Source organism: Conger conger, chromosome 12 (genome assembly GCF_963514075.1).
Source record: "Conger conger chromosome 12, fConCon1.1, whole genome shotgun sequence".
NCBI classification, from domain to species: Eukaryota; Metazoa; Chordata; class Actinopteri; order Anguilliformes; family Congridae; genus Conger; species Conger conger.
In genome coordinates, this window is record NC_083771.1 from 32,410,653 (window position 1) to 32,437,666 (window position 27,014).

At 43.3% G+C, this 27,014-nt stretch overlaps 2 protein-coding genes across 4 annotated transcripts in view; both read left to right on the top strand.

Annotated features, from left to right (window-relative positions):
- xrcc4 (X-ray repair complementing defective repair in Chinese hamster cells 4) overlaps positions 1–18,391 on the top strand; it is a 71,070-nt gene extending 52,679 nt beyond the window's left edge. Inside the window, exon 8 of the mRNA XM_061261907.1 lies at positions 18,166–18,391. Within this exon, the coding sequence (XP_061117891.1) occupies positions 18,166–18,280 (115 nt within the window). The 3' untranslated portion in view covers positions 18,281–18,391. The remainder of the gene's footprint in view (positions 1–18,165) is intronic.
- Positions 18,392–20,907: 2,516 nt separating this feature from the next.
- LOC133105535 (versican core protein-like) overlaps positions 20,908–27,014 on the top strand; it is a 39,420-nt gene continuing 33,313 nt past the window's right edge. The window contains exons 1-4 of one of the 3 annotated variants that reach the window (XM_061215696.1): positions 20,908–21,110; positions 22,675–22,844; positions 24,001–24,074; positions 25,357–25,779. In XM_061215696.1, coding sequence (XP_061071680.1) covers positions 24,008–24,074; positions 25,357–25,779 — 490 coding nt within the window. In that variant the 5' untranslated portion in view covers positions 20,908–21,110; positions 22,675–22,844; positions 24,001–24,007. The remainder of the gene's footprint in view (positions 21,111–22,674; positions 22,845–24,000; positions 24,075–25,356; positions 25,780–27,014) is intronic. The other 2 variants (XM_061215694.1, XM_061215695.1) reach the window with 2 other exon arrangements.

Here is a 27,014-nt window from a genome sequence, read left to right on the forward strand (position 1 = left end):
ATTCTTTCCAGTTATGGAAGTTTTAATTATCCGATTACTATTTGGGGAGAAAGTATAAATGTACTGTTGCTATTGGTAAAGATTAAAAAGTGTAATATGTTTTTAAATATGGTTTTTGTTTCAGATCTCTGTACGAGATCTCTCGTTTGGAGTCTGAAATTCCAAACAACGTGCCGTGGTCTTACATGAAGACTCGGATTGACACAGAAATTTCCCCTCTCATAATGTCATGCTTTTTTGACTTGAAACAGGTGTGGTGTGTCCGGATCACTGTGTAGCCATCCAAACCCCCCTACCCCCACACTATTGCAGAGGTCAAAGCTGTGATATGGATGCCGATGACAGCTCCAGTGCGGTTGAGTAGAACATGCTGTGTAAGGGTTCTCCTCCCCGTCTCTGCACCTGGAGTCAGGAGCGGGTTCACCTCCAGAGTATCCCAGTCTGGAGGGCTCTGAATGGCCTCATTCACCCTGCCAGTGTGTCATTTCAGTTCAGCCCTCTCGCCCCCCACCCCCCCACCCCCCGAATGGCGTGGCGCTCTGAGCTCACGTCTCCCATAGCTCTTTCCCAGGACGGAACCTTCCAGAATCCTTGCTCCTGTCCTCACTTGACCTTTGCTCCAACTGCAGTCTCAGCAAAGAAGTGATTGGCTCCACCCCCTTTGAAATTAACCACAGCGTCTGTCAGTTTCACTGTCAATTACTGTCATGTGGAATGGACAACAGATTTTCTCTGAATGGCTGCAGTGATAGACTTCCAGTAGAAAGTGCCGCGAGCAAGCGGAGCTGCGGTATGGCCCCTCTCAAACTGTGGCCACTGTTAGCTGCAGAGGCACGTGCCCAATGCAAACCAGATTTAGCTTGGTGGGCCAGAACAACCACAGACCCGGGTCTCTAACCCCGTCCCTCAGTCCCATTATACCAGCTGCCATGCTCCTGTGCCAGGCAGAGTGAGAAATGGGCACCGGCAGATGGGCGAGCCCCACAGACGCCCACATCTGTTCTCTTACGGCGCAACCCCCGAAAAATAAATAATAACTCCTACTTTCCCTTTGACTAATCAGATCTGAGGGGCTGTTTACTACAAGTGAAAGTTGGGGGTGGAGTCAGACAGATTTATTGCAGCCCATTGACTCCTCTCTGCGACAAAGCTCATCGCACCTCCCGCCAACTAAAGACCGATGTGCTGTTCGTGGAGACAGAGATGCTGTTGTGGAGCTCTCGAAGAGGGGTCAGAAGTGGCCTTTGTTTCCCGGGTTTCGCAACGCCGCCAAACCCCGTCCAAGACCCAGGGGAGGGGCAGTGAGCACGCTCAGAAGGGCTCGGGGGGAGCGGGTGAGGAGATATCGGTGAACCCAACCGCCACCGCCCGTCAATCGCGGCTTGGCGGCCCCCTGTGGAAGGTTAATCTGGGACAGCACTGTCAGCCCTCTTCAGTGGCAATTACCCACGTGCCCTTTGCAGCCTGGGACGACCTTTGACCTCTCTTTTGTGTTACAGACGTGTAGGACAGGGGGACAGGAACAGACCCTGAAGGGGTTGCGGTGTCAATGTGCGGTGGACCTTGCTGGGGTCAAACGAATCGCCCTGCTCTGGGCTAATGTGGGTGGCAGCCACAGGTAGCCTCGCTTTTTCCCACAGTTTCAAGGACAGTCCATTCTTCATCTACGACAAGGGGAGCCTGAGTCAAAGTGAGTGATGGTTTGATCGAGTGTGCAAGCTTGTGATTGCGTGGCTTCTATGCGTGAGTGAGTTTTTAGGAGGTGGAATAGAAGTCAGAAACAAAGAGATGGATGGATACTTGTGAAATGGAGAAGGAGATCTGTCCCAGATGTGTCAGGGCTATCAGTGACAGCCATGGCAGCCATGACAGGCAGGCAGGCAGGCAGGCAGAAGGAGAGGTGTTGGACAGTTGAAGAGTGCACACAGAAGCACAGAGACAGAGCAGATCACTCAGTCTAAGAGAGAGAAGAGGCCGTCACTTGCCCCGGGCCCCTCTGTGGGCACTGCCTGCCCTGCAGCTGCCTGGCAGAGCCCCAGAACAGCCACCCCCCTGTCTGGAGGGCCTAAGTGCTGCCAGTGTCTCTACCCACGGGCCCCCTGGACCTTCTCTGAGAACGGCTGTGCGGAGAGCCGTCCATCCCAAAGTTCATGGGAAGCAGACAGGGTGCTGGCTGGCGTACCCCCGCGTTGATATCCACGCTGATGATTTCAATGCATTTCTGCGACGGCTATTCATTTTGATCAATGCCGATCCTTGTCATCACTGTAGAATATCTTTCCTTTGCCTTTTCTTTCCTTCATCCAGCCATTCATCCATCCATCTATCCTTTCTTTGTTCAATCCTTCTTCCTTGCTTGTTTGAGGTACCATGGCATAATTAATGGCATGGCATGGTGACTGGCATTTTAATTCTTCCGGGTCAATTTAAGTGTCTTACCGCCATGCGTGCGGATAATTGAAAAGCAGTGATGTCTCTGCGGTTCTGTCAGCACATGCTCCGGAGCGCTACTGTAGAGGAGCATTAAAGCAGTTTATATGAATGGAGTTGTTGGCAGCGATGTAATGCGCACCCATGTGTTTCTCGTCCATCTCCCTCTTTAACACCTTTCCACAAGGGAAATGAGAGCAATATGTCTTTCCCTTTTGATCTGGAAGAAAAGGAGCAAGCAGAGTCTCCGTAGCTCAAGGTAAACATCCTCTCCCGTCTGTGAGCATTCACAGAAAGCCGATATCTCACGCTGCCTTTATCGCCCCGCTGCCTTTACTTAAAGGCCCGTAGACTGAGAACATGTTCCGCGATGCTTTGCGGGTACAACAGTTTTATTCATTTATTTTTGTTTCGTTCCCATTGAAGATCTTGAGATTCCCTCTGTTCTTATGACTTACACTGTTAAGATCAGAGTGTTTTCTGGGCCCTCATATTCATTACATATTTTATGTCCTTAACTTCTTCCATGCTGAAAACTGTCCTTGCACATGAATATTTAAGTTTAATGGGCTTTTCATGCCAATATATTATTGTGTATGCAAATGTCACGCATCGCTAGGGCTTAATGGTAACCACCAGTATGTATATTTAGTACTTTAACACACAACACATTTGCTTTAACATTAAAACTCTTTAGGTTGATGAACAAACCCGTAAGAAATCCTTTCGTTAAAAGGTCCAGTGAATGTGCTGTGGGATCCCCCGTGACCCACATAATGAAAGGAAACCCCTGTACGAGCAAAGAGACAGGCATAGACTGGCATAAATATGCAGCCCTTCAGTGAAGTATGTAATTGGTTGCTTATCATCATGTTTTACTTAAAGGAGCACCTGCAATGTTTCTTGCAACGAGGGCTGACACAATGCTTCCTGCACACATCATTTCAAGCATCTGAAATTAAACAGGCTCCCTGTTGGCCTGGGGCCTGAACTCTGACCGCCTCTTCATACACGTAGATCTCCGTCAATAAACTACTGTATATTCTCAAGACGTTTATTATTTTCCTGGAATTTCGGGAATTTTGAACTTAAGCCAGGAACCACAATACCCCTTTGAATGAGCTTTGACCGAGAACATTTAGCACTCATTGTTACGGTCTGCTGGTCCCTCCATCCAAATTGAAGTCCACGGCGCGTTGCGGTTAGTCCAGACCTGGCCCTCTGTGCATCCCTGTCATCAGGGCTCAGTTGCCCCTCACTTTCCCGAGTTCAACGTCCCATGAAGAGTGCGGAAAAATGCCGGCGTTCGCGGCAGGCTTCCTCTCGCAGCCGGCCCCAGAGAAACATCGCCCACCGACGGGCAGCTAGGTACGAGCACGCATGAATGCACAATAAGAGCGCAGTGAAAAACGAAACGCTGACGGCGAGTTTCGTTATGATCCCTCCGGTGTTTATACCATAACGCAGGCACATATCCTGTGTGCAGCCGTGCTCTTAGGAGCTGGGAGCACTGACTAGAGTACCTCCACACAAGGGCTGATTTCATACTTCTGAGCTGTGGTTTCAGCTTTTGTGGGAAAGTGTCATTCAGCTTTCTTTAACCCCTGAGGTTACATTTCAGCGCCACAAAAATATCTTAAAACGGTTTCCCCAGACCAGAGTGGACCAGAGCACCTTATGAAGTGTCGTTCTGTTCGGAGTGATTTACAGCAGAAAGAAATGAAATAAATTCAAGTGTTTCAGGAAATGTAAAGCATGTGTCACGATTTTGTTGCTCGCCGAGGTTGCGCGCTGTGGGTATCTTGTAGAGCAGTCAGGGGAAGTATTGTAAAGAAAGGGCTCACAAAGCCTGGTTTCACAGCTTTATGTGGGATACATGCCTGGGCCCATTCCCAGAATCCAGTATAATTGTCACTGTTTCAGGGGAACGTGGTTGAAAGACTGGGAAAAGCAGTTCATTTCAAAATTTCAAAATTAATGTATGCCTTTTAACATTTTTTTTTTCTCTTTTGTAAACATATACACATTCAAAAACTATACCCTGCTCCTTTTCTACCAGCTTGCAGATATGATAAGAAGGATAGAGAAACTACAGGTCTTTACTGCTCTTCCAGATGTCATTTTGGCAACAATAACTATTCACTTAAATTACTTCCTTGTCCTGGGCAATCTACTGTACCTAGCCAGGTGTTCACAGAGGAATTTTGGAGGTCACTCCTTGCCTTTAGAGTCGTAATTGCAATGTCCTATCCAAGATTCAAACCAGGCCCCCAGTCATTTGAGTTGGCATAGGGCTTGTGGTTGACTTCAGTTTTTTCTGCCTTGAATGTTTATTATTCTATTTTAATTATCCATACACTTCCTATGTTACATTTTTGGTGGGGGTGAACCACAGCTCTTTGTAGACTGTTCTTGTCTTCGCTTCTATTGGTTTTGCTCTTATACATGGCGGCAGGAAGCAATGAATCAACTTTAGATTCCTTATACATTTCGGAAATACTGATAACTGGTGTATTGGCAAGCTAACTGATAGAAGCTGTGCAGGTTTAGTGGAGTCTTGGGATGGGTGTTGATGCTACAACTACTTCCTACATTGAGATATATGGCTTTAATCTGAAGCAGACTTTCCATTGCTGTCTGCTCAGTTGGTTCTCAGGAACTCTTCTTTTACTGTGTACTTTTACCCTGTCACATAAAAGTGTTTTACAGGCCATTGAAAGGGAACTCTTCTTAACAGCCCTATAGATGAAAGATGATGTGTTTCTGCAGTGAGTCCCAGGGATGACCAGGTGTGGCCTGAGGACATGGGCTGTCGGGCACGGTCGCGTCCGCAGCTGTGACTGTCCCCTGCGTTCACTCACCTCGTCGCGTCTAAAAACACAGATCCATCTCAGATGGCCCAGTGCACTCTGGGTATGCGCTGTGGTAAAATGTCTCACCCTGTAGCTTTTTTATGGATGTTGTACAGATCACATTTATATTACCCCTACCTCACATATCTATGAGAACATAGAACTCGGTTTGAGTGAATCTACTTCAGTTGTAAAAACGAAAACATAAAAAATTAGATTTTTACCCTCGTCTTTCGCCTGAAGGAGTCCAGAGCTAGTCGCTGCGTAATACGCTGGAATGGCTGACCTCCCACCCCTTCTCTCTCCATGCTACTTGAATTCTGTCTGAACTTACTGAACAGTGGTTTTAGTCATACGTGATTGACGATGATTTACAGCGGTCTCGTGTTATTTAGTTTCTTTTTGAACGGTCAAAAGTTTGCAGTCAAATGAATAAAAGTCAGTATGAATTAAGCAGTGGTGTAAACCATGGCCTGCAAGGTCAGGGGCTGGGTTAATGGAGGACAGAGCCCTGGCAGATTCCTTTTCTTCAGCCTCCTGTGGGACTTCCTGTTTTTCACACCAGGTTGCTGGGGAACTCGGTAGGACAGTTTTAGTTTCGGCAGTTATGAAAAAAAAAAGCATTTATTAATAAAAATGGTCAGCATGACTCATCTCACACACTTAGTGTGTTGTAAGATTTGTGTTAGTGTGTTAACCCCAAATTATCTTTCAATTGACTTCTAGCACTGCAGTGAACCCAGACTTGTGAGTAGCTTATCTTACGGTTCAGGTTTTTTACATTAAACTGCTCCTTTAAGATTGCATATGAATTCATTTTGTACATATTTATTTGGTAATTTTGTTCTTTGCCATCACATACCCTCAGCCCTTTTTTCTGTATAGTTATTGACTAATGTGGGATACCATGTGCTCTATAATGTTTCCTGCTACATTGTGTCTGTGTAAAAACCAAGTCAAATGTTACTTGTTAAAAATGTACATACTTCTACTAATGTAAAGGTTTACTCATCATTTCTGACTCAGTAATGTGTCAAAGATCCACCCTATGACAGGATATTACCACATGGAAATATGGAACTGACTCTGAGAGTGGTCGGCCCCTAATTGGTACATTATTCTGTGGAGCAGGGTTTGGGTTAGACTGTAAGCATCGAGGTAGAGCCAGGCTTAAAGTGATCATGCAGACTTTAAAAAAAGTCACTGTCATTCTTTAACACACTTCCAAACAGCTTAGCCTGGGAGTTAATTACAACTCTTCAAGCACAGGCCGATCATTTGTAATCCAATCTGACACAAAGTGGTTGTGCTCGCTGTTAGACCACACAATGAAGAGGACTCCAGAGTAGCAGACAGCTTCTCATAGCCCTTCTCCCAGAGGAGAAGAATCCCAGAGGGCCTAGTGATTAGGGATAAGGGGTTGAATGGGTTTGGGGGGGGGGGTTTATCCGTCACTGTGTGTTAGCCCTGCTATGACACGTGTGGGGGGTCTGTCTCACCGACAGATATCCAGCCCCCTCTCAGGTTCTGGACAGAGGCACCGCGGCTGGGTGTAACCAACACCCTGCTGAAGAAGCTTATCGCTCCAGGGCATCCTCGCAAAAGATTCTGCTGACATTGATCCCTTTCTGCATTTTAACAGCTAAAACACTGTCGAAGTCTCTCTCTTTTGCTCTCTGCGTGTCTCTCAGCGTTTAACCGATTTGACTAAATATATATGCCACAAAATATGATGAAAAATGTGTACATTAAAAGCTCACCGAGGTGAAATGAAAACGCGGGGTTGAGAAGTGTCGTTTCCCAGCTGGTCCACACAGAGAGTGTTTTCATAGCGCGGTCGCTCCCGGTGTTATCTCGGCCGTGTTCGTGCAGACGCTCACAGCCGGAGGCTGGAACCGCGCCGCGCGCCGAGGACGCTCGACGGACCGGCGGTATTGGCGGGGTGGCGGATGAATGAGGCGCTGTCCGCGGTGCGCCGTCCTCCTCTGACCTGCTCTGGCCTTTCTGTAGGCTGAGAGCAGCGCTGGGAACCGCGGCGGTCGCACAGAGCGGCAGCGTTAAAGAGCAGCAGCTTGGCCTCGCTTTACTGGGCTAATGTGATAATGCGGTGTAGCGGTTCAGCAACTAGGCTCGTTCCTTTAAGGTTACATTCCCTGGGCTTAAGCTGTGCTATACAGTTGTACAATGCGCGTTGCGCCTAAGCACTGTTAGTCATCCAAAGTAAGGAAACAAAACCAACCCAACCTTCCCACCAGTTTCTGTTTTTTTAAGGGCTTGGCACTGGAGAAAGCTGTGTGAGAATTTTTCTTCCAATGAACCGCAATTTGAAATGAATTGATAAATACGCTGCTTCTCTTCTTGAAATTTCACAAAAGAGAGTATAAAGTTTTATTTTAAGGGTCAAACGCACTGCTTCGGTCAACCCCGAGGCGTAAAACAGAAACCTTTCTGACTGGAGCAAATATGTGAGTAACACAGTCCAGATGCAACCAGTCCTGCGCTGGTCCCACACATCATTTGGCCTTTTCTCCTTAATCCAATAAGGGCCTTTTACTCTGTTAACTGCTGGAGAGGTTTGGCCTCAGCTGTGGGGTTTTCTATCCACGTAGGTTGTGTGCAACCAAAACTCAGGATCTCGATGTACAAACTGAGCTTTTAAAAGCATCCGCAACACACTCAGCCTCACGCCATGATACCTGTGTCCAGATTATCAGTCAAGCATTTTGTGTTCTAGGACTGTGGAGTCAGCATGACCGTGTCAATTGACCTTTTTTCAAAAATAATGCATTTTTGAGTTTTTAGTTTGAAATAGAGCTTGCGATGAATACAAAATGTCCTCCATTTCAGAAACATTCAGTATGGTTGGGGTTTTTGTCCATGCATTCAATTTCTATTGCGGCATGAGGTATAATAAAATTGCATTTCAAAAATGCACAGTGATGTTTCAGCATGTCTGATATTTAATGCAGTCACCACAGTCAGCAGTAGCCTAGTAATGTGTGCCCTGAAAGTTCTGTCTTTTTTTTTCTTTCTCAGTTGAAATTAGAACTCCTATTAGATAACTATTACTGTCTTCACATCAGGGCTTCTAGAGGTTTTAATGCTCATTTTGATTAACTTTGTTGGTCCGACTAAGGACTGTTGACTCTGTAATCTCCTCCAAGAGCCACCTGCTGTGTGTTGGTGAGATGCCGTTATTGAAACCTTCTCCACCCGGAAAACCCCCGTTTGAAGCTGCCGCCTCCCAGTCTTGGTCCTGTCCTTGCAGCAGCCAGCAAGCTGAGCGTTCCTGATGATGTCTGAGCTTCATATCACCCCAGTCCTCTGTGTGAATATGGCTCTTCTCTCTCATGCCCTTTGCTGAACTTGCTGTGTGGAAAGGTTTGCCTACTAATGGAGGAATCCGATTTCATATTATGGCTTCTTGACCTTCTGAAAGATTGAGTGGCTTTCCGACGTTTGCCCCCTCAGAGAAAGCATAAAGTGGCAGAGGATTTGAAATGCAATGATATTATTTTCTGGCTGACTTGGGAAGAGTCTGTGTAATTGCATTAATTTAAATCCCCTCTGAGCGGTGAAGTCAGAGCCTTCTCTCTCTCTCTCTCTGGAAGAAAGTCTACCAATTTCCGTGTAATTATACAGGGGACAGCTGAGGGCCGGGCCGGGCTGTTCCTTTTGATCATCTGTGGCTACCCCTGACCTGTTCCCTGTTCCTCATATCACGACTGTGATTTGACAGTAAACAGGGATATCAAGCAGCTGCTTTGACCTAAGTGACCAGATTTCAAACACATACCCTGTGATTAACATTGCCTCATTCCCTCTACTCTAGGGTGACTTAGACATTACCCATGTCTGAACTTAGGTCAAGGCTAAGGGTAGTAATGGGACACTGCCACCTACAACAAGTTGGGTTGAGTACATTTGGCTCTTATTGTACTTGTTAATTTTTCCTGCTGTTGAAGAGGACTATGTCTTGTTAAAGGTGAAGCACTTTTTTAGAGTGTGTCCTTACTTACAAATATCTATGCTGACCAGACTTTATTTTCTGTCACACGAGTTAGGGACAAACATACAAGTGGTCTTTCTTCAGGGACAAGAATAGGGTTGAGCTGAAGAATGGTATCAACCATATTTGTTACACACACGACAAGTGCTACAAGCTGAAGTAGAGTGCAGCTTTTAACACAACAGGCCGACAATCTCAGCCAGAGCATGGCTTTGTGACCTGTGGGACATTGGGAGAGCTTTGTTTAAAATGGGTTGTCCAAATAAATTATAGTTTGTCCTAGGTTGCTTAAACCCTGCCCAGGGTGGTCAGGTATTTTTGGTCCACCTCTGTTTTAGGTTATTTATTCCAGGTTATTTACAGGACAGGGGCTTCAAAATGTCTGTTATTCCAAGTGTCACTGAAGGGCCAATCAAATGATATTTGACGGATTTACAGCAGTCTTCTGGGAGTTGGGTCAAGTCCCACAGGAAAAAGGGCAAAAATCTCCCGCTGTTCACAAAAACAGATTGAGAACCAAACTGCTTAAAATCTTTCATGAATTAATTTACACAACAAATCACACTAAGTGACCTTGTCACAGTGAAGTTGTGTTTATTTATTGCATATTTAGTACTGCATTGAGAAGCAGCAGGTCAGATAACACTGCATCTCTTGTTGCTCGATTAAACTTTACCAGACAGTGTTTAATAGGGATAATGCTGTTATCGATGCTTTATTAAGCATGCATTGCACCGATGTCTTCCCATTCATCTAACCCCCTGATTCCACAAATACACAGTGATGATATAGGTAGTGGAAACGCATTAAGGCCTGAAAGGCTGGCTTCCATGTGCGGACATGGCAGGGAAACGGGCCGTGTCATCGCCGTGGCCCCTAATGAACCGGGGCCTTGTGCGTTTGGCAGATGCGGGCCCTCCCCAGCGCCTCTTTAGCGCGACAGGGTCGTAAAATCCTCTGACATTGCGTAATAAGGCATGGCCCCCGCTTGGCTTTTCCGCCGAGCAGCCATCAATTATCCTCCTGCCTGTAGCAGCAGCCTGGAGCTCAGCCTCAGCCTCTTCTAACCAGCGCCGGGCTGCGTTAAACGCTGCTGCTGGTCTGACTGGGCTGAACTGGGCTGAACTGGGCTGAACTGGGCTGAACGTGGCACTGGGTAGGAACAGCATTCGCTTTTAAGTATCAGGTTAAACTGTTGTGGGATACTCTCTGTGTGGGTATGTGTACATATATGTATTTGCATACATTCATTTGTCTGCTCATATATCAATCCATACAATGTGGAACGTATACATACTGTACGTTCACGTCTAATTGTGAGTGACAATTTGAAACTTTATTTCTCTATATCTCAAAAATGTGTATAGTTGGCTGGCCTCACTGCAGCTAAAAAGATTCTTGCACAAAGATGGAAGCCGTCACACTCCCCGTCCTGGTCTCATTGGGTAAACCGCATTCTGCAAATTGTCTACATGGAGGCATCGATTTCTCAGGTTCATTTTTGATTTGAGTGGCTATTAACTTGGGGCAGGGAAGCACAAAGAACAGGGAACAAGGGTGCTTATGTTTGCAAGCCAGGAAAAAGTTACTGAAATTGATTTTGTTGAGCACATTCTGTTGAAATTAAAATGAGAAAACCAAACAAACTTTCAGAAACAGATCAGGTTACAGAAACATTAATCAAAAGTAAATAAACAAGAATAATCCCATAAACAAACAATCAGAAACAAGCCATGGCATGAAATGAGATGGCACACACAAAGGCTTCACCTCTTTAAGACTGAACAATGGACCACATACAGCCCCCTAATAACCCCAGGAGAGAATAACCATTCAGTAAGAAACATTAAGCCCCCTAGCGCCAACCATGTGGCACAATCCAACTGATAAATGAGAGAAGATAAACATTTTAGCAAAGTTTTCCATTATATTTATATTCTTACACATTTTTTTGATTTTTTAAAATTAAAATTCTAATGTTCTTTAGAAGAGAGTCTCTTGTTCCCTTTTAACACGGTTTTTAAATCGTTTTAACCTGGTTTAGACTAATTGGAGTGTGAATACTGGCGCACGGGAGAATGGGTTTGTTTGTGTGTTATTGCCTTTGTTTGTGGATTTCCACAGCGCTACCGACTTCAGCAACTGAACCTCTTGACCACGTCTGCAGGCTTTTATGAATTTAGTTGCCGCAACATGATTGGCTGATGAGATATTTGAATTAACAAGCTGGTGTACAGGTCTACCTAATAAATTGATCGCTACGTGTATATACTGTATGCTCTTGCATATGTCATGCTCACATTTCCATGCATATACTCTGTTTTATTCATGTATTCATACACACACACACACACATGCACACACACACACACACACACACACACACAAGGACGTCTGTACATACATACTTGCATACATTCCTGTTTTTTCTCAAAATTGCATAACATGATATAATGAGAATGTCTTTATGCATTACTTTTGCTTTTTGCTTTTGTTTGTCCTTTGTGCAAAAACTACAGTCTCCCAGACTCCCATTTCCTGTTCAGCTGGGTTTCCCGCGAACACCATAGTTCACTGCAGTCACTGGGGTCCTCACTTGTCACAGGTAGTTGAGATAACTCTCTCAGCACTCATGGTTGTGTATGCAATAATTCCTCCGTCGCACTCCTTTTTGCCGAGTAAGGTGAAATAAGGTGCCTTTACTTAGCGTATTGCATTTTGAAGCATATTTTCATCAATGCACTCTTGCCAGACATGCAGGGTTCTCCAGAGAATCCTCAGTGTTTGGGGTTAGAAAAGTCAGACATGTACTGATGGGAGTTCTTCCTCTACACGGCTTCCCTCCAACATGTTGCCAGAATACCCCCCCACACACACGCATACACACACACACACACACACACACACACACACACACACACACACAATGACCCGTTTTCCCACAGTTTTCCCACTTTAGATTATGAGATCATCAGTTGTTTGTATATTTGTATCCTGTTAAAATGCAAATGCTTCTCTGAGGGTGTGAACTGGAAGCATGAAGAAATAAAGTACATTGCCTGTTAGTCAAAATGGGCAGAGATCCAATAGAGATGACTTTTTTGAAACTCGGTTTCATGCTTAGAGGCATGTAATATATTCCAGACAAAAACAAACTGCATTTTAACGGTAAGAGTCAACAATGCCAAGCAGGTTAATTTAAATGACTGCTGCTCCATTCTTGATCTAGGTTATGGAAGTGCTGTACAATACCCTATGGGGCTTTGTTTTGGATAAAACCCACCCCTCTTGTCACATCACTGCTATGGTACTGGCTCCAAATGCCTCCAAAGTGCTTCACCCCAGAGCAAGACAATCATTCCAAGCATATACTTGCTCTCTTTCCTCATAATGATGTTCCAAACTGTTTATTTTGTTAAGCCTATTGTTTGGCCTATGTCTCTGACTGTTTTCTTATTTCTTAGCCACATAATGACTTCCTTGACTACCATTGGCACAACTCATTACATTAGTTATTTAGCAGACACTTATCCAAAATGACGTACAGTTGATTAGACCAAGCAGGGGACCATCCCCCCTGGAGCAATGTGGGGTAAAGGGTCCAACATCAGCATGGATCTTATCGTGGCTACACTGGGGCTTGAACCACCAACCCTCCGGGTTTCAGTTGTGTACCCACTAGGCTACAGGCTCTGATTCATGTGGTCAAATAAAAATAGACTCCAAAGGCAACCAAACGCTGAGAATGAAGATGAGATACTTAAAGCTGTCTTAGACCTGCAATAAGGAAGCGATTGAACACACCTAATCAGAAACAGCTGTGACAGCTGGACAGCTGTGTCCAAAATGTTATAGTGCCCTGAAATAGGGGGACTGTATGAAATAAGTGTAGGTCTATGCAGATCACCTGATATGGATGTAAGTACCGTCAAATTTAACTTGACAGTCTACACTTTAACCTCATATTAGCCATTCAAATCCAAAGTGCTAGAGTACATAGCCAAAACACTCACTATTCAATTACTTATGGACTGCACTCTATATACCAAACAGAGTGTATGAATGATAATCCTCCCACGTTGACATTCATTCACTGTAACTGTTCACTCAAGAGATGCTAAAATGTATTTCCGTAAGAACCTGTTTCTCATTATTAGGTATTTGTTCCTGGGGGAAAGGCATTTGAAAGATTGTGTGGATGGTTTATGTGTGCCCTGTAAAACTGTTAATGGACTTCAGCTTCCTCTATGTCAGGCAGGATGATTGCCGATGGCCTCCTCTCTGATGTGAGGGTGAAGGAGGTCCTTCCACAGTTACTGTGTAAGTCATTACAGGGTGAAAAGCTTCATGGAGTAGCCATTTGTGTTTCAATTCGGTTTTGACGGGAGGAAGATCTAGAGGAAGAATTGTTTGGTGCCGACATTATACCTAGTATGGTCAGGCACTGTTAGCTGCAGTCTGCGTAGTTTAACATTTCTCTGGGGAGTCTGAAAAGGAAATCAGTTTGTGAGATTTTTCGCAGGGAATAATCTGATTCTTTTTTGTTTACTGAGTCACCACCAGATATGGTCCTGGTCAGAATTGCTGCCTCTGATTAGAGCACTATGATTCACTTAGTCGTGATTGATCAGCACTGGCAGCTGGCCATTGGTTTATTAGCAAAGCACATATCTGTTGTTGTAGAAGTCCTTCAGGCATCAGTATTCGATCAAGTAACGTTGGAGAAGTGGACCCTCCGTAATGCTGCTTACTAGGGAACCCGAGTGTGGTTCTGTGTGGAGCTGGTCCATCCGAGGAGCCCTTCAGACCAGAGCTCACATTCTGGGGCTGTGACTGACATCTTTCCTCACAACACTCATACACTCATGCAGATGCTCGGTTTCTGTTTTCCCCTACTAACTTACTTCATTATTAGGTTCTGTGTGGAAGTCTGGGGAGTGAGGTTGGGTGAGTGTGGGCTGTTGGGAGTTTGAGGCACACGCTTTCAGGTGACTGTTACAGCAGTGCAGAGTGGTGGACTGCGAAGAGAACACCCTGTGCTATTTACTCTGTTGGTGCGTTCCCATAGGAACTAACTGGCTAACTGGCACCCTCCACATTGATGTACTAGCAAAACCATCAGTTATATATTTACATCAGTTGTCTTTCCCCAGCAGTTTCATAAATGGTTTAACTTATTATTACTTATTTAACTTGTTGTAAGGTCCCACACGCAGTTTACATGTGCAGCTTATATTCTGCATGTATTTAAGGATAAAGTTCTTGGATCCGGTGGTTATAACATTATTATTTTTTTCTCAGAAAGAAAGAGCCCACCTCTATCTTTTGATCCTTCAGCTCCTGGACTGGGTCTGTTGTTCCCTCTTGCTCGAAGCTGCCACTTTTTAATATTCACCACAAGGGTTTCCGTAGTCCTGCATCACCGGAGCCTCAAGCTAACAACGTTTTAAGCCACCGCAAAGACACGTGGGATACCTTGAAGTGAAGCTCATTGTTATGGGGTTTTTTTCAGAGGGCACTTATCGATGCCCTCAGCTGGTCTGGAAGTCATTAGGAACAGGGATTCGGTAAATAAATACTTCTAGACGAATTTACTATTGAAGACTAGCATAGTGCTTTCACTAAAGTTAGCAGTTTAATATGTGGTCTATCTACCTAGGAAATGAGTCATCTCTAGTGAGAGTCATCTCATTGACTAAAAAGAGGAAAAAATGTGTGGTCTTATTTTTCATGAGTTGTTTTTGAAAGTAGAATATATTCATCATATTGGAATTAACCCTGAATCATTTACTGTAGTGTGGGACACAACTCAATGAAACTACTGTTTATTTTTTGTTTCTTTACTGTGTACTGTCTTGTTTTTTTGTTTTCTTTACTTTACACCCTAAAGCCAAAGTAGACTCATCAACTTGCTTTGGGACATTTAACTGGGTGAACTGAATTTATAAAAATGCCCTGGATGTTTGTCTGAACTCCTGATGAACATTTTGTAATATCTTCCTACTGAGCCAGCTGTTGAACCTCTGAGCTTTTGGCTGGGTGGTCTAGACCTTCATATTGGGCTTTAGAGGATAGCTGCTCAGAGCAGGCTAATCTCTCCAAGCTCCTCTGGCAAAGCCCAGTAATTCTTGCCCATAATCTGCATAGGATCTGATAGCACTTCTTCATAAAGGGGCTATGCTGTATACAGTAGTTGAGAGCTCCAGGAGAGGTGATGGTTTGTGTCAGGCGCCTACCTGCATTTTAAAACCGTGTAACAATGTTTATACAGGCTCTGTGTTTGTATGTTTGTATTATGTCTCTGGCTGTGTGAAATTTGTGCTGTTATAGTTTTTCACGAGTATTTCCCCCTTATGTGCCTGAGGGAAGGGCGGTATCAGCTTGCAGCACATCTGGTGAATGGATCTTTTATATCAGCTTGAAGATATTTAGGGAATCCATTGGGTTCGTTCTTAGAGTCAGAGGGAGAAAAATATCAGGCAAGGATATTTTATTGTTTTATATCATAAAAAACCTGTGCATAGCTACCTATATATGCATTTCTGTTGGTATTTTTGCATTTATTTTAAGCAAAACATCTCATTCGCAACCACAGTCCCCAGCCCACACTCAGCCGCGAAGACTTCCATTAAAAGCCGCTACACCCCCTCACCCAGATATGGTAAATGGTTGGCATTTATATAGTGCCTTTATTCAAAGCGCTGTACAATTAATGCTTCTCATTCACCCATTCGTACACAAACTCACACACCAACAGCAATTGGCTGCCATGCAAGGTACCGACCAGCTCGTCAGGAGCATTTGGGGGTTAGGAGTCTTGCTCAGGAACACTTCGACACAGCCCGGGCGGGGAATCGACCCAGCAACCCTCTGACTGCCAGACGACTGCTCTTTCTGCCTGAGCCATGTCGCCCCTATCTGCCATCCACACCAACTGACACCCCAACCTCACTCCCTTTAGAATACCTTTATTAATTTAATATCTATCAAGCGTATATAAAGCATATATAACATAGTGATGTCAGTCTCTCTTTTGTGGAATATGTATGGAGATTCCTTAAGCCTACATGCAGTTATACCTGTTCTGTATGTTCTACAATCAGACCATATCAAGAATTATTTGCCATTTCTACACAGAGCTTGAAGTGGAAATGAACCAGACTTTCCCCATCACATTCTCTGGCTGTTGAGTGCTCTTGGCTGTCACAGAATCTATTCCCCGGCTGATTTGTATGCCATCAGGATACATTTCTCAGTATCTTTTTCACAATGTGTTTACACTGCTGCCAACTTGAATATTATTATCAGCCACACAATGAATAGGCCCTTGCTATAATGACTATGTTGGTTTTTGCTTGTGATATCTGTGATACTTTCCATTTAAAAATTAAATGCCCTGTATTCTAGGGCAGTGGCAGACACAAACTACTTTAAGAGGCCACATGATACACATCCTGAAAGCTGCAGAAAATAGGAGTAAAACCCTTTTTTCTCTCTCCCAGTGTCCAGTTTTCATACATAGAGTGCTTTAAGGGAGCTTGACCTGGCAGCTGTCAAGTGACCTCTCCCGTGGGTCACCGCAGTTCCCAGCTGTGTATCACAGGGAGGGGGCCACTAATTGGCTCCCTGAAATATTTTTGATGATAGGTGTAGTGGTCTCTGGGGTAGGGGTCAATTCAATCGCAACCTTTATGCTTAATGATTGAAATGAAATTGATTTGGAACCGAAAGTGTTTTAGTCTATGGAACAGGAATTTTATTGAATTTACAGATTTACAACTGGAGTTGCATTTTGAAATATTAGTTTCTCATACTTAATAATTTTAATTGAGATTTTCCCGTTCATAGAAAGTTTTTCATATTGACATGATAGTGTCATTGCTCATTTATGCTATGTGTTATGCAGTGCTATGAAAATTGGTATAGATATTGCTCATGTTTGACATCAGGACAAATGTTTGAAGATTTTTTATGGGTTTCTTAGAGTAAACATGAAATGTGAACCCAGAAAAACCTTTTTTCCTACTGTGCAAGTGTAATCAATCAGTCTCAATCATGGTTGTTCACATTTTACATTCATATTGGCAGCATTTACATTTTATTTTGTTTATTTGTTTTAGCATTCACATACAATATGAGAGACTAATTTCCAAAACTTCCATCTCCCACTTAGACATAACTGCATTTACACACAGGTCATACAGTTAAATGGTCTGCTTTGCTTAATGGAACCCCTGCTGTACCTCATCTTGAGGTAGAGGCAACTAGTTATTCAGACCGCTCTGCCTCTCGTCCATGGTCTTTGAAGTTATTCTTGTCATCTCCTTGTTTCTTCCAGCACTCTGTTTGCTTGACAGTAGTTTTTTTTTAATCAGTCAAAAACAAAGGCAAGGAACTGAATCAGCTGCAGATAAGGAGAGCCCGGTATGTGTGCTGAAGTCTTTCTCCAGAACTGTGTGTGCTTGTCATTCCCTCTCCTCGGTCATCGTCATAAGAGAATGCAACAATTCAGCGAGCTTGGCGGAAGGCTGCCAGCAGGTGACGTAATGTATGCAGAGAAACCGACATTAAGGGCTTCTCGCACGAAGAAAATAATTTTAAAAATGCCGCACATTTTTGACACGCGTCCTTTCAAGGTTAAATAGATCTTCGCACCAATTCACTCGGTGGCCCTGGGCAACGTTCTGTCTGGTCGGCACCATAGTAATCGCGGAGACACAATTAGTGTCACTTTATTAGTACAGTTAGACTCACCTGTCAGATTTGCTTCAATGGCTTGCTCTGAAGTTGCACTCATTCATTATCATTGTTACATAGGCACTGAACGCTATGCATTTTTTGTGCCTGATGTGGCCAATGTTTCTCTGTTCGCAGCACGGAACCCACGCGATCCAAAGCAGAGACCAAACGGAAGACGTCTCGAAGGTCCGCACCCATCGCCACGACCAGCAAGCCTACAGAGACAGATGACCTGTTTGATGACTTCTAATCACGATCATCACTGGGGTGCCCAGATACCTTTTACACTACAGTGATGTATTTTCTACAATTATTTTATATGGACATAATAAAAAGTGAATAAAGACTGTTTGGAACACTATTGCTGGTGTAAAGGAATCCTTTGGTGAAATCCATCCATGTTTATACTGGGGACAGGATATTAAATTCAACTCTGTTATAAGCATTTGGATCTGGATTAATCTGCAAAAGAAATTGCAGTTGGCTGCTGTAATCATAATTAAGGAGAAGTTCCGTAATGACAAAGTATGCTTGGATGACACAGCAGTGCTAACTATGTGGGAATATGGTTATGTTATTAGGTTCTTGTGGGGTCTTGTTCAAAAGAATTCATTACAGAACCCTCTATTTGGCTATTCATCAAAAGCGAACAGAAAGTGTAATGTCATGAATCTGTAATAAATCTGTGTCGGATCCGACTCAACCACACATAAGACATGGAGGCACGCACACACACACACACATCTGATGAATATCACTTTCTCTTTTCTTTGACCTGTCTGGTTAGGACAGTGTGCGAGTGCATGGTTTCTTCATCACCTGAATATTTTCTGCTTCGTCATGGAAAGAATCTTGCACTGGTGATTCTGTCATGCCTGATGCTTCACATTAAGTACAATTTGAAAAAGATATCAGCAATAATACTTTTGCAGACTATTTAATATCAGCATCTAGAGTCGGGACTCCAACCCTGGCTCTGGAGAGCTACGGAGAGCTCTGGTTTGTATTTTCCGTTTCAAATCAGTTACTCTACCAGTTCAGACCCATTCAATTTGATCAATTAACAGCTGAACAGTAATGGAAACCAGTAGACCGTATTGTTCTTCATGACCACGGACGCTGCCTTGTGGTCTAAAATGGAAAATGCTGTAAAATACATGCTATTTGTGCATTTTAAACCTTGACTAGAGATGAAGGGTCCTGCTATCCCTGTTACCTGCGGTGCCTGTCAGCTGTTGGTAATGACTGGGTCGCTGTGATAAGACAGCTACAGAGTGAAAGACAGTGAGGGTCATGTCCTTGTCACATACAATCTCCTGAGCATGACAACACTAGCTCTGGCATTCTGGGGTCCTTCACCCAGAACACATTCGAACAGCCATAAAACAAAAGCCTGATCTTCAACCTCCTGATGAATGTCTTTTTGCGTTCGGCATGACAGAAAGATGGACTTAGCCTGGTTTAGCTCTGTTATCTGAAACAGAAAATTAAAAGAATACGTGCATATCCCAGCTCACCTCCACCTGTCTGGATACCAGACGACCAACATGCACATGAATTACTTTAATTCTGTTACACAGGCAGGCTGTAATTCAGTCTTTAACCATCCTTAAATTAAAGAGAAAAGAGAAGTGACAGCACCCAGTTGTCTGCTTTGAAAATGTTTGCCTTTTAGGTTGGAGCTCTGTTAGCAATAAAGGCTGAGTGTGCTGTTAACAGTTAACAATCTTCTTCAGAGCAGAACTGTCCTCAGTTGGTAAATATCAGCAAATATATATAATCCAAGTAAATATATTTTTCTTCAAAAGAATGAAGTTAATTTTCACCATTCCAGGTCATAAGCCCCATCATTTTCCAATAACTGTGTGGCTCTGTAATATCCAAGTGCTGTTCAAAGACGAGCCTATGTTGGAAATATATAAAAAATGAGAACCGATTTTTTTACTTATTGTTTTTTTGTGTCCGTTGTTTCAAAAGAAGTATCTCGAGTAATAACAGGAAATCGATAGAGTTCATCTGAATATTGTTAACCAACTGTGGTGCGGTCTCTCCCCCGTGTGGAAAGAACTGGGAACTTGGAGGCTCCGTTACTATCATTAGGCGCTCTAAGCACAAGAGACTAGTAACATCACATCTTCCAAATGCTTAAGCCTCCGTATCGGTGTCCCATACAATCAGAACTAGGCGATTCGCTTTGATTGTGTTATGACAACGATACCTCAATGTGTAGGCTGTGATAGTGCAAAGCATGAAAATGTGGATCTTCACAAAAGCTAAAAAGAACGGTCGTGTAGCCTGTAAAATGTTTCTGTATTGTCACGTTGTGAAAAGCACTTGAGCTGCTCTGTCACGGAATCTTCTGAAAGAGCAGAGCGTGCCGCTGACTCAGCTGGGAGAGCCGCCTGCGGTAAGACTCAGTTTTCCAGGTACATCCATACATTCCGTTACTCTATTTTCACCTTTCCCATGTAAACATATGAACAAAATAAGGATAATCTAGAAACGACAACTTCACATAAATAGACAGTTTGATCAACGATGACAAATATTTTACATCTCAATTAGTAGGCTAGTGTTTTCAGTCATTAGTATTGGGTGTGCGTATTTCCAATTGTGGATTATACGTAGGCACATTGTCATTAAAAAAATAGTGGTGGATTCATAACAAACCAAATTAATAATTGTGAAAGAGATTATCGCGAACACGTGTTTTAATTATGAGCTCTTTTTTCTTTTTTTTAAAAACTCCTCAGGGGGTATCCGCTCACTTTTTAGGATTGCCGTCTGTGCCCCTCCTCTTGCACTGACGAAATAGTGGGTGTAAATCGAATTTGAACTTGCAGCCGGCTGATTTCTGTGGTTCTTTTAGCCAGCATCTCAGCAGACAACAAACAAGAGCAGGAATCCCTACAGATGGAGCTGTAAGAATCGTCCGCAATCATTGTGGAGAAGAGTAGCCTACTTACTGCTCGCGCTGCCAGTGGGAAGGAAAGCATCCTGGACTAAATTACTTGCGCTGGAACAGGACTAAAGGATATAATTTGAACACTTCTTCAATTCTGGGATTACAAACACGTAAGGTATTATTATTATTATTATTATTATTATTATTATTATTATTATTATTATTATTATTATTACTTCTTTTTTTGTTTTCTGTAAAACACCTAAAATGCAGTTCACTGTACTTAATATGTCAACAAAGCCTATTTTGAATAGCCTAAGTAACGTGAATAATTAAAACCATCAATGATTCGTAAAAATGAGTCCTGAGCTGAAAATTAGAAGGTTCTATCTAAGTTCTGAGTAGTTTTGAGATATTGTGTTTCAAAGATTCCAAAGTGAATGTGCTCCAAGCAGATACGCCCTTTTAAATTGCGCATTTGTTCATACTTTTGAACAGTATTTTTGTATAAAACTTAATTTAGTATTTTTAGTGTACTATAAACAACATATTTATGATATTAACCTATTTTTGTCAAAATGTCTGTTAGAACCTTATCATTTTCAGCTCACGAAGTTAAGAATATAAAGTTATGTGTAAATCGTAACGCTTGTGCGTTTAGTTATCAGTTAGTTATTCAGAAGTGGATATACCTTGCATCCAGCCTCGAGGATCTCATTCTTATTAGAAAACAAAAGAATTTCACTTAGAAAAGAAAATCGATAAGATCGTTGTGTACTTGCCGCACGAGGTACTTGTCTTTTATGAGCGAGCCTTTCAAATTCACTCTTTATTGTTCTATGACAATGACACAACACCGAAGCTGCTTGCATGGAATGCACGCTCCAACTTTTGTTCCCAAGATTCTGAAAGCAAGAAGATTCATCCCGACCGTCCAATGCGACTTAACTTAAGTCTTCAGCAACTGACTGCACTGTCACTTTAGGAAAACGTATACTCTAATCTAACTGATTAAATTTTACTTCATGTAGTTATACAGAACTCGTCTCAGGAAATCAACTGTAGCTGCGACGATGCACGACGAGAGTTTGTCCGGGGCACTCCAAACAAATCAATTCGGCAGTGAAATAATAGTTGCATGGTGATCTAACAGATGTGTTTCACGAAGAATACGGTTAATTAAAAGACAGGGAAGTGCATATCCGCTTAAAACCATCCATTACCCGAGATTAGAGGAGCTCTCGACCAATGCCCCTTCTCAGCAGGTAATGAGCATGTATCGTTGATGTTTTACTTTAGTTGCTACAATGTTTCAACGAAGGAAGGCGGTATCCAGCTGCGCAGTTCGATGTTTCTCGTCACTATTTTGTCACTATGACAGTATCGGACCCTAGTGTTTAACAAGGGCTCACGTTTGCTTGTCCATTTAATGTGTTTTTTTATTATTATTTTTTTAAAGGACATGAGAATATTTGAGTGTTAGCACAGATACTTGTGTACATATTTTGTATGTTTTGTTTGTAGCCTATTTATTTATTTATTTATGCTCCGTCCGTCCATCCATCCATCTGCTTTAGGATAGCCTACTATTCAGTAACGTGCAAAGTACCCAAAGGCAACACGTAGTTTACTGGGTAGGATATTGGTGAAATGATCACGTGCAGATGTTTAGAGTATTGTCACTAGCATATCGGCTGCGTTTCTGGCCAGGGACAGTCAAAACGATCGTGCTGTTGCAGGGACAAACTGGACATCTGCACGGAGGTATCTGGAAGGATCTAAAAGCAGATCGGGGTCAAAAGGGAAGAAAGGAAAACACACGTACCAGCAGGGCAGCGCTCAACTAGAGTCACAAGGGAGCACAACGCTGTGAATTCTCAAGGCACCCCGCTGTCAGGCCGTATTTCAGGTTAGTAGGCATTAGAGATCAGTGACAAGCGAACTGGAAAGTTGTAGAGGAGACATTTTCGGCTAAACTTGCGATAGCTTAAATAAATCAACTGCAGATTGAAGGCACAACGTGTATCCCTCTTATTTAGCTTCATAGCATTTCTAAATGTGAAATGATAGACGGAGAAATTCGAGATATTTTCCTTGATTGTATTTGGAGAAAGGCAGCTTCAGATGATTGCTTTAATTGGCACTATATCGGCTTTCCTTGTTGGGTTTTGAGAGGCCATTTTTTGTTCCCAGCATCTCAGTCTGTTTCTCTGCCTTCCCTTTCTAATAAATTACTAGTATAAATAAGTAATAAATAGTGGGTTCTTAATTTAGATTTTGTTCAAAGTGCCAAATACAATGGCGACTTATTGAAAAAGAGAAAACAGCTTTGGCAATGCTGTCCATAGGATCCGTGGCCCAAGGCTTCTGACCTGACAAGACCTGCACTCCGCAGTCTTTCTCCCTTCATCTGGTGTAAATGTAATGTCACAATGCAGCCAGCAGTGGATCCTGTTGTCCAAGTGCCAAACAGTCAACACCTCCAGAATTTACGGGCCCAGTGTGGTGCTGACCCATGATTGCACACAGAGGCGCGCACTCATAGCTCAAACTCTGTGTGCGCAGCTAACAAAGTGGATTGAGGGTCTCGCGCTGTCCCTTCTCTGCCTCCCACCTGTGACTTGACCCAGCAGGGGAACCTCATTTGGAGTCACTTCGCCACCCACTTAGAAGACTTTGCCCCAGACCGACACATTTCCCCAGACCACCAGAGTACAAGAGTGGCCACAGACGGTCTCTCTGGGCTGTGGGTGTCACACAAAACAGGAAGTGACTGGGTCAGCCGAAATGTGTTTCTCATAACCTGCTTCACTCTTCAACAAGATTCTCTTTTGTGCACTGAAACTTCAGGTGAACACTTTCCTGGCAGACACATCCTCCTCCTCTGTGGACTAAGAGTGATCTGTGATAGTATGTAGCATGATCTTAGAGTGAATGTAGGGTTTCTGTGGAAATGCTACCAAACAAATGTTTTTCATTATATTATTGTTTTGCCATCTGATTTGTTGAGTATGATTGTTTTGTAGAACAGATTAATGCAGTGTTATAATTTGTCTGCTTTGCAGGTCAAAGATGACACTGTTAAGGATAAGACATTTCCTGTGGATATTTTATGTGTGCTGGGCAGTCGCTGAACATGGTAAGATAATGGCTTACGATGACATGCACCCTGAACACTCTCAGGCAAAAAGCCTTTCCTTTTTTAACGGGGAAGACATTGGTAACACAGGTTCCCACAAGCCTTCCCATGTATTTTTATATATATATATATAATTTCAAATATACATAGTATAGTATACTTCCTATACAAATCAGCATGCAGTTTCTTTCACATTACATTACATTACATTACATTAATGGCATTTGGCAGCGACATACAGCAAAGTGCATACCCATAACCAGGGATAAGTGCGCTGAAAGACCCTAGAGGGAAGTACAATTTCAACTGCTACCTGTACAACAAAGATAAGGACAGGGCCTATTTGATCATCAGTTTTTTGTTTTTTGTTTTTTTTAAATAACCGCAACACGCAAATGTATGAACAAACCCCTTAACTAGCCAAACACTGCTTACCTAGTAAAACAACCTGATACAAAAATAAATCACAGAAAGACAACAATTAAGGTTTACAGGGAGGTAGGGAGGGACAGGGAGAGGTGCTGCTTGAAGAGGTGCGTCTTCAGTTTGCGCTTGAAGATGGATTCACATGGGATTCAGAAACTGGTCACTGGAAACAATAGGCCTATCATATTTTGATTTAAGCACTACCAGACAGAAATTCAGCTCACCATGCTGACAGATCTGTGAGGTAAACTTTGGTTAGCATAAATCAAAGGAGACCCAACATCCATGCCCATACAATATTCAAATTTTTCTAAGCAAGATTTTAAACTTCATAATCCTTACATACTTCAAACAAAGCTTATTTGACAATTACACAGTCTATTTACATTACAGGTCACATTGTCATCAGGGTCATATTAGTGTGTGGAATAGCCAACAGGAGAACAGGAGCAATACCAATTTGCATTTACATTAATAACTTGCCCGCAAATGTAACCAACGGTTATACTTTGGGTTTACTCATCCCCAGAAATAGCAACAGTTTTTGTCAGGCAACCGATTGTTGTCAGACTTTGCTAAGCCATGCAGACAGTGCATGCGTCATTAGCTGTGCCACTGGACTGGAACTAAATACTGATTTTCATGTTATCAGGTAATAAGGGCTGCTTGACAGCATATTAACACTACATGCTGCCTGCCTTCATCATCAGATTATTTACAAGCTGATTTGTGTCCCCCCCTCTCTTTCTCTCCTCTCTCCCTGCCTCCCCCCCCTCTCTCTCTCACACTCTATCTCTTATTCTCTCTCTCCCTCCCTCTCTCTCCCCCTCCCCCTCCCTCTCTTCTCTCTCCGCAGAGCCCCTCTGGCAGATGAAGGTGCACAAGAGTCCCCCGGTCAGCGGCTCTCTGGCGGGGAAAGTGGTGCTGTCCTGCCACTTCTCCACCGTGCTGACCACAGCCTCCACCCTCAGCCCCACCTCAGCCAAAACCACCCCCGCTGCCAACCCCGACTCCAGCACCGCCGCCCCAGACCACCTCCGCATCAAGTGGACCAAGCTGGAGGAGGACGGTGAGAGCACGGTGCTGGTGGCCCAGAACGGGGTGATCAAGATCGGGCCGGCCTACAAGGGCAGGGTGTCTGTGCCCAGCCATCCGGAGGTTGTGGGGGATGCCTCCCTGACCATGGTCAGGCTGCGGGCCAGCGACGCTGGGCTGTACCGCTGTGAGGTCATGTACGGCATCGAGGACACCCAGGAAACCGTCTCTCTGGACGTCACTGGTGAGTGCGGGGTGGAGAAAACACCTTTCAGGTCCTGGTTTCGCTGATACAATTTCTTACGGATTGTGCAGTCTATGCAGCTGTGTGTTCCAATGAATAATGATGAATGCACCCTTGCATCCTTGGGTACACACCTTCATGCAATCGATAAAGTATTTTTCAGTACTCATGTTGCAGCTGAAAATTTGAGTTGAGAAGAGATAGGGATAGATGTATGTAGGTGCTTTGTATCGGTTTTTTAGTGAGAATATTTACGTAAATTGAGGTTTATCCAACTTTAACTTAAACCCCATCAGTTCCTCCCCGTTGCGAATCCATCACGCTGGTTCAGCTTCTAAATGTGTCTGACTGTGAGTCAATTCATGGGATGTCATACTTTAGGAGAAGTGGTACACTTTCACACAAATTAGCTTAGCTTTCTCTACCCATGTTTATGCCTACCATTAGCAGCATTGAGACAGACTGCTATCAAGCCTGAGATTTTACTTCTTCAAAAGAAAATTTCAGTTCATAGATGGCCAAACACACCAGGTAAATTATGTCAGGAAATTCAATTCTCCAGATTCATGTTTAATTGCCATTGTATATTTTGACTGGGAAAACCACAAACATACTTTTCATTGTTTGAAGGATCAAATTATGAACATTGTGTATTTTGCTGCAATATCCATGATTGGTGGTGAACTCTGTGAAGCACATTGATACAGTACTTGAAAGATCATTAATATACTTGGAGAAGTTCCTTTGAGACTTACATACCAGCATGTTCAAAACACTAAGGAGTCTGTTATTTTTAAAATTGCCCAATTTTGATTAAACCAATTCATTATTGATCATCATCCTCATAAGGAAGTCCAGGGTCACTATCTGATTACATTTCTCCTTTGGCAGAGTGTGAGTTTGCTCTCACTGTTTTTGAAACTTGAGGAAATTCATGCTGATTCAATGAAAGACACCACACAGAGCTTGAGGACTTGAAAGACCAGCAGATCTGTAATTAGGTGAAGTTAAAAATGATTACTGTCAAAAAAGTTCCACAGTCTGATAGATATAGTTTTGGATGTTCTCACTGGATGTTATTGTCATCCAGCTTAATGCAGACTTCAGGCCTCATTTAATTTTAACTGCAATGCACATTGTCCCAAGGCTGTGTCCTTAACTTTGAGAACCCCTTGTGCAAGTGCAATCTCATAAAATCTTTAGAACATGATAAGTTTGGTGTTTGCTGAGATCAG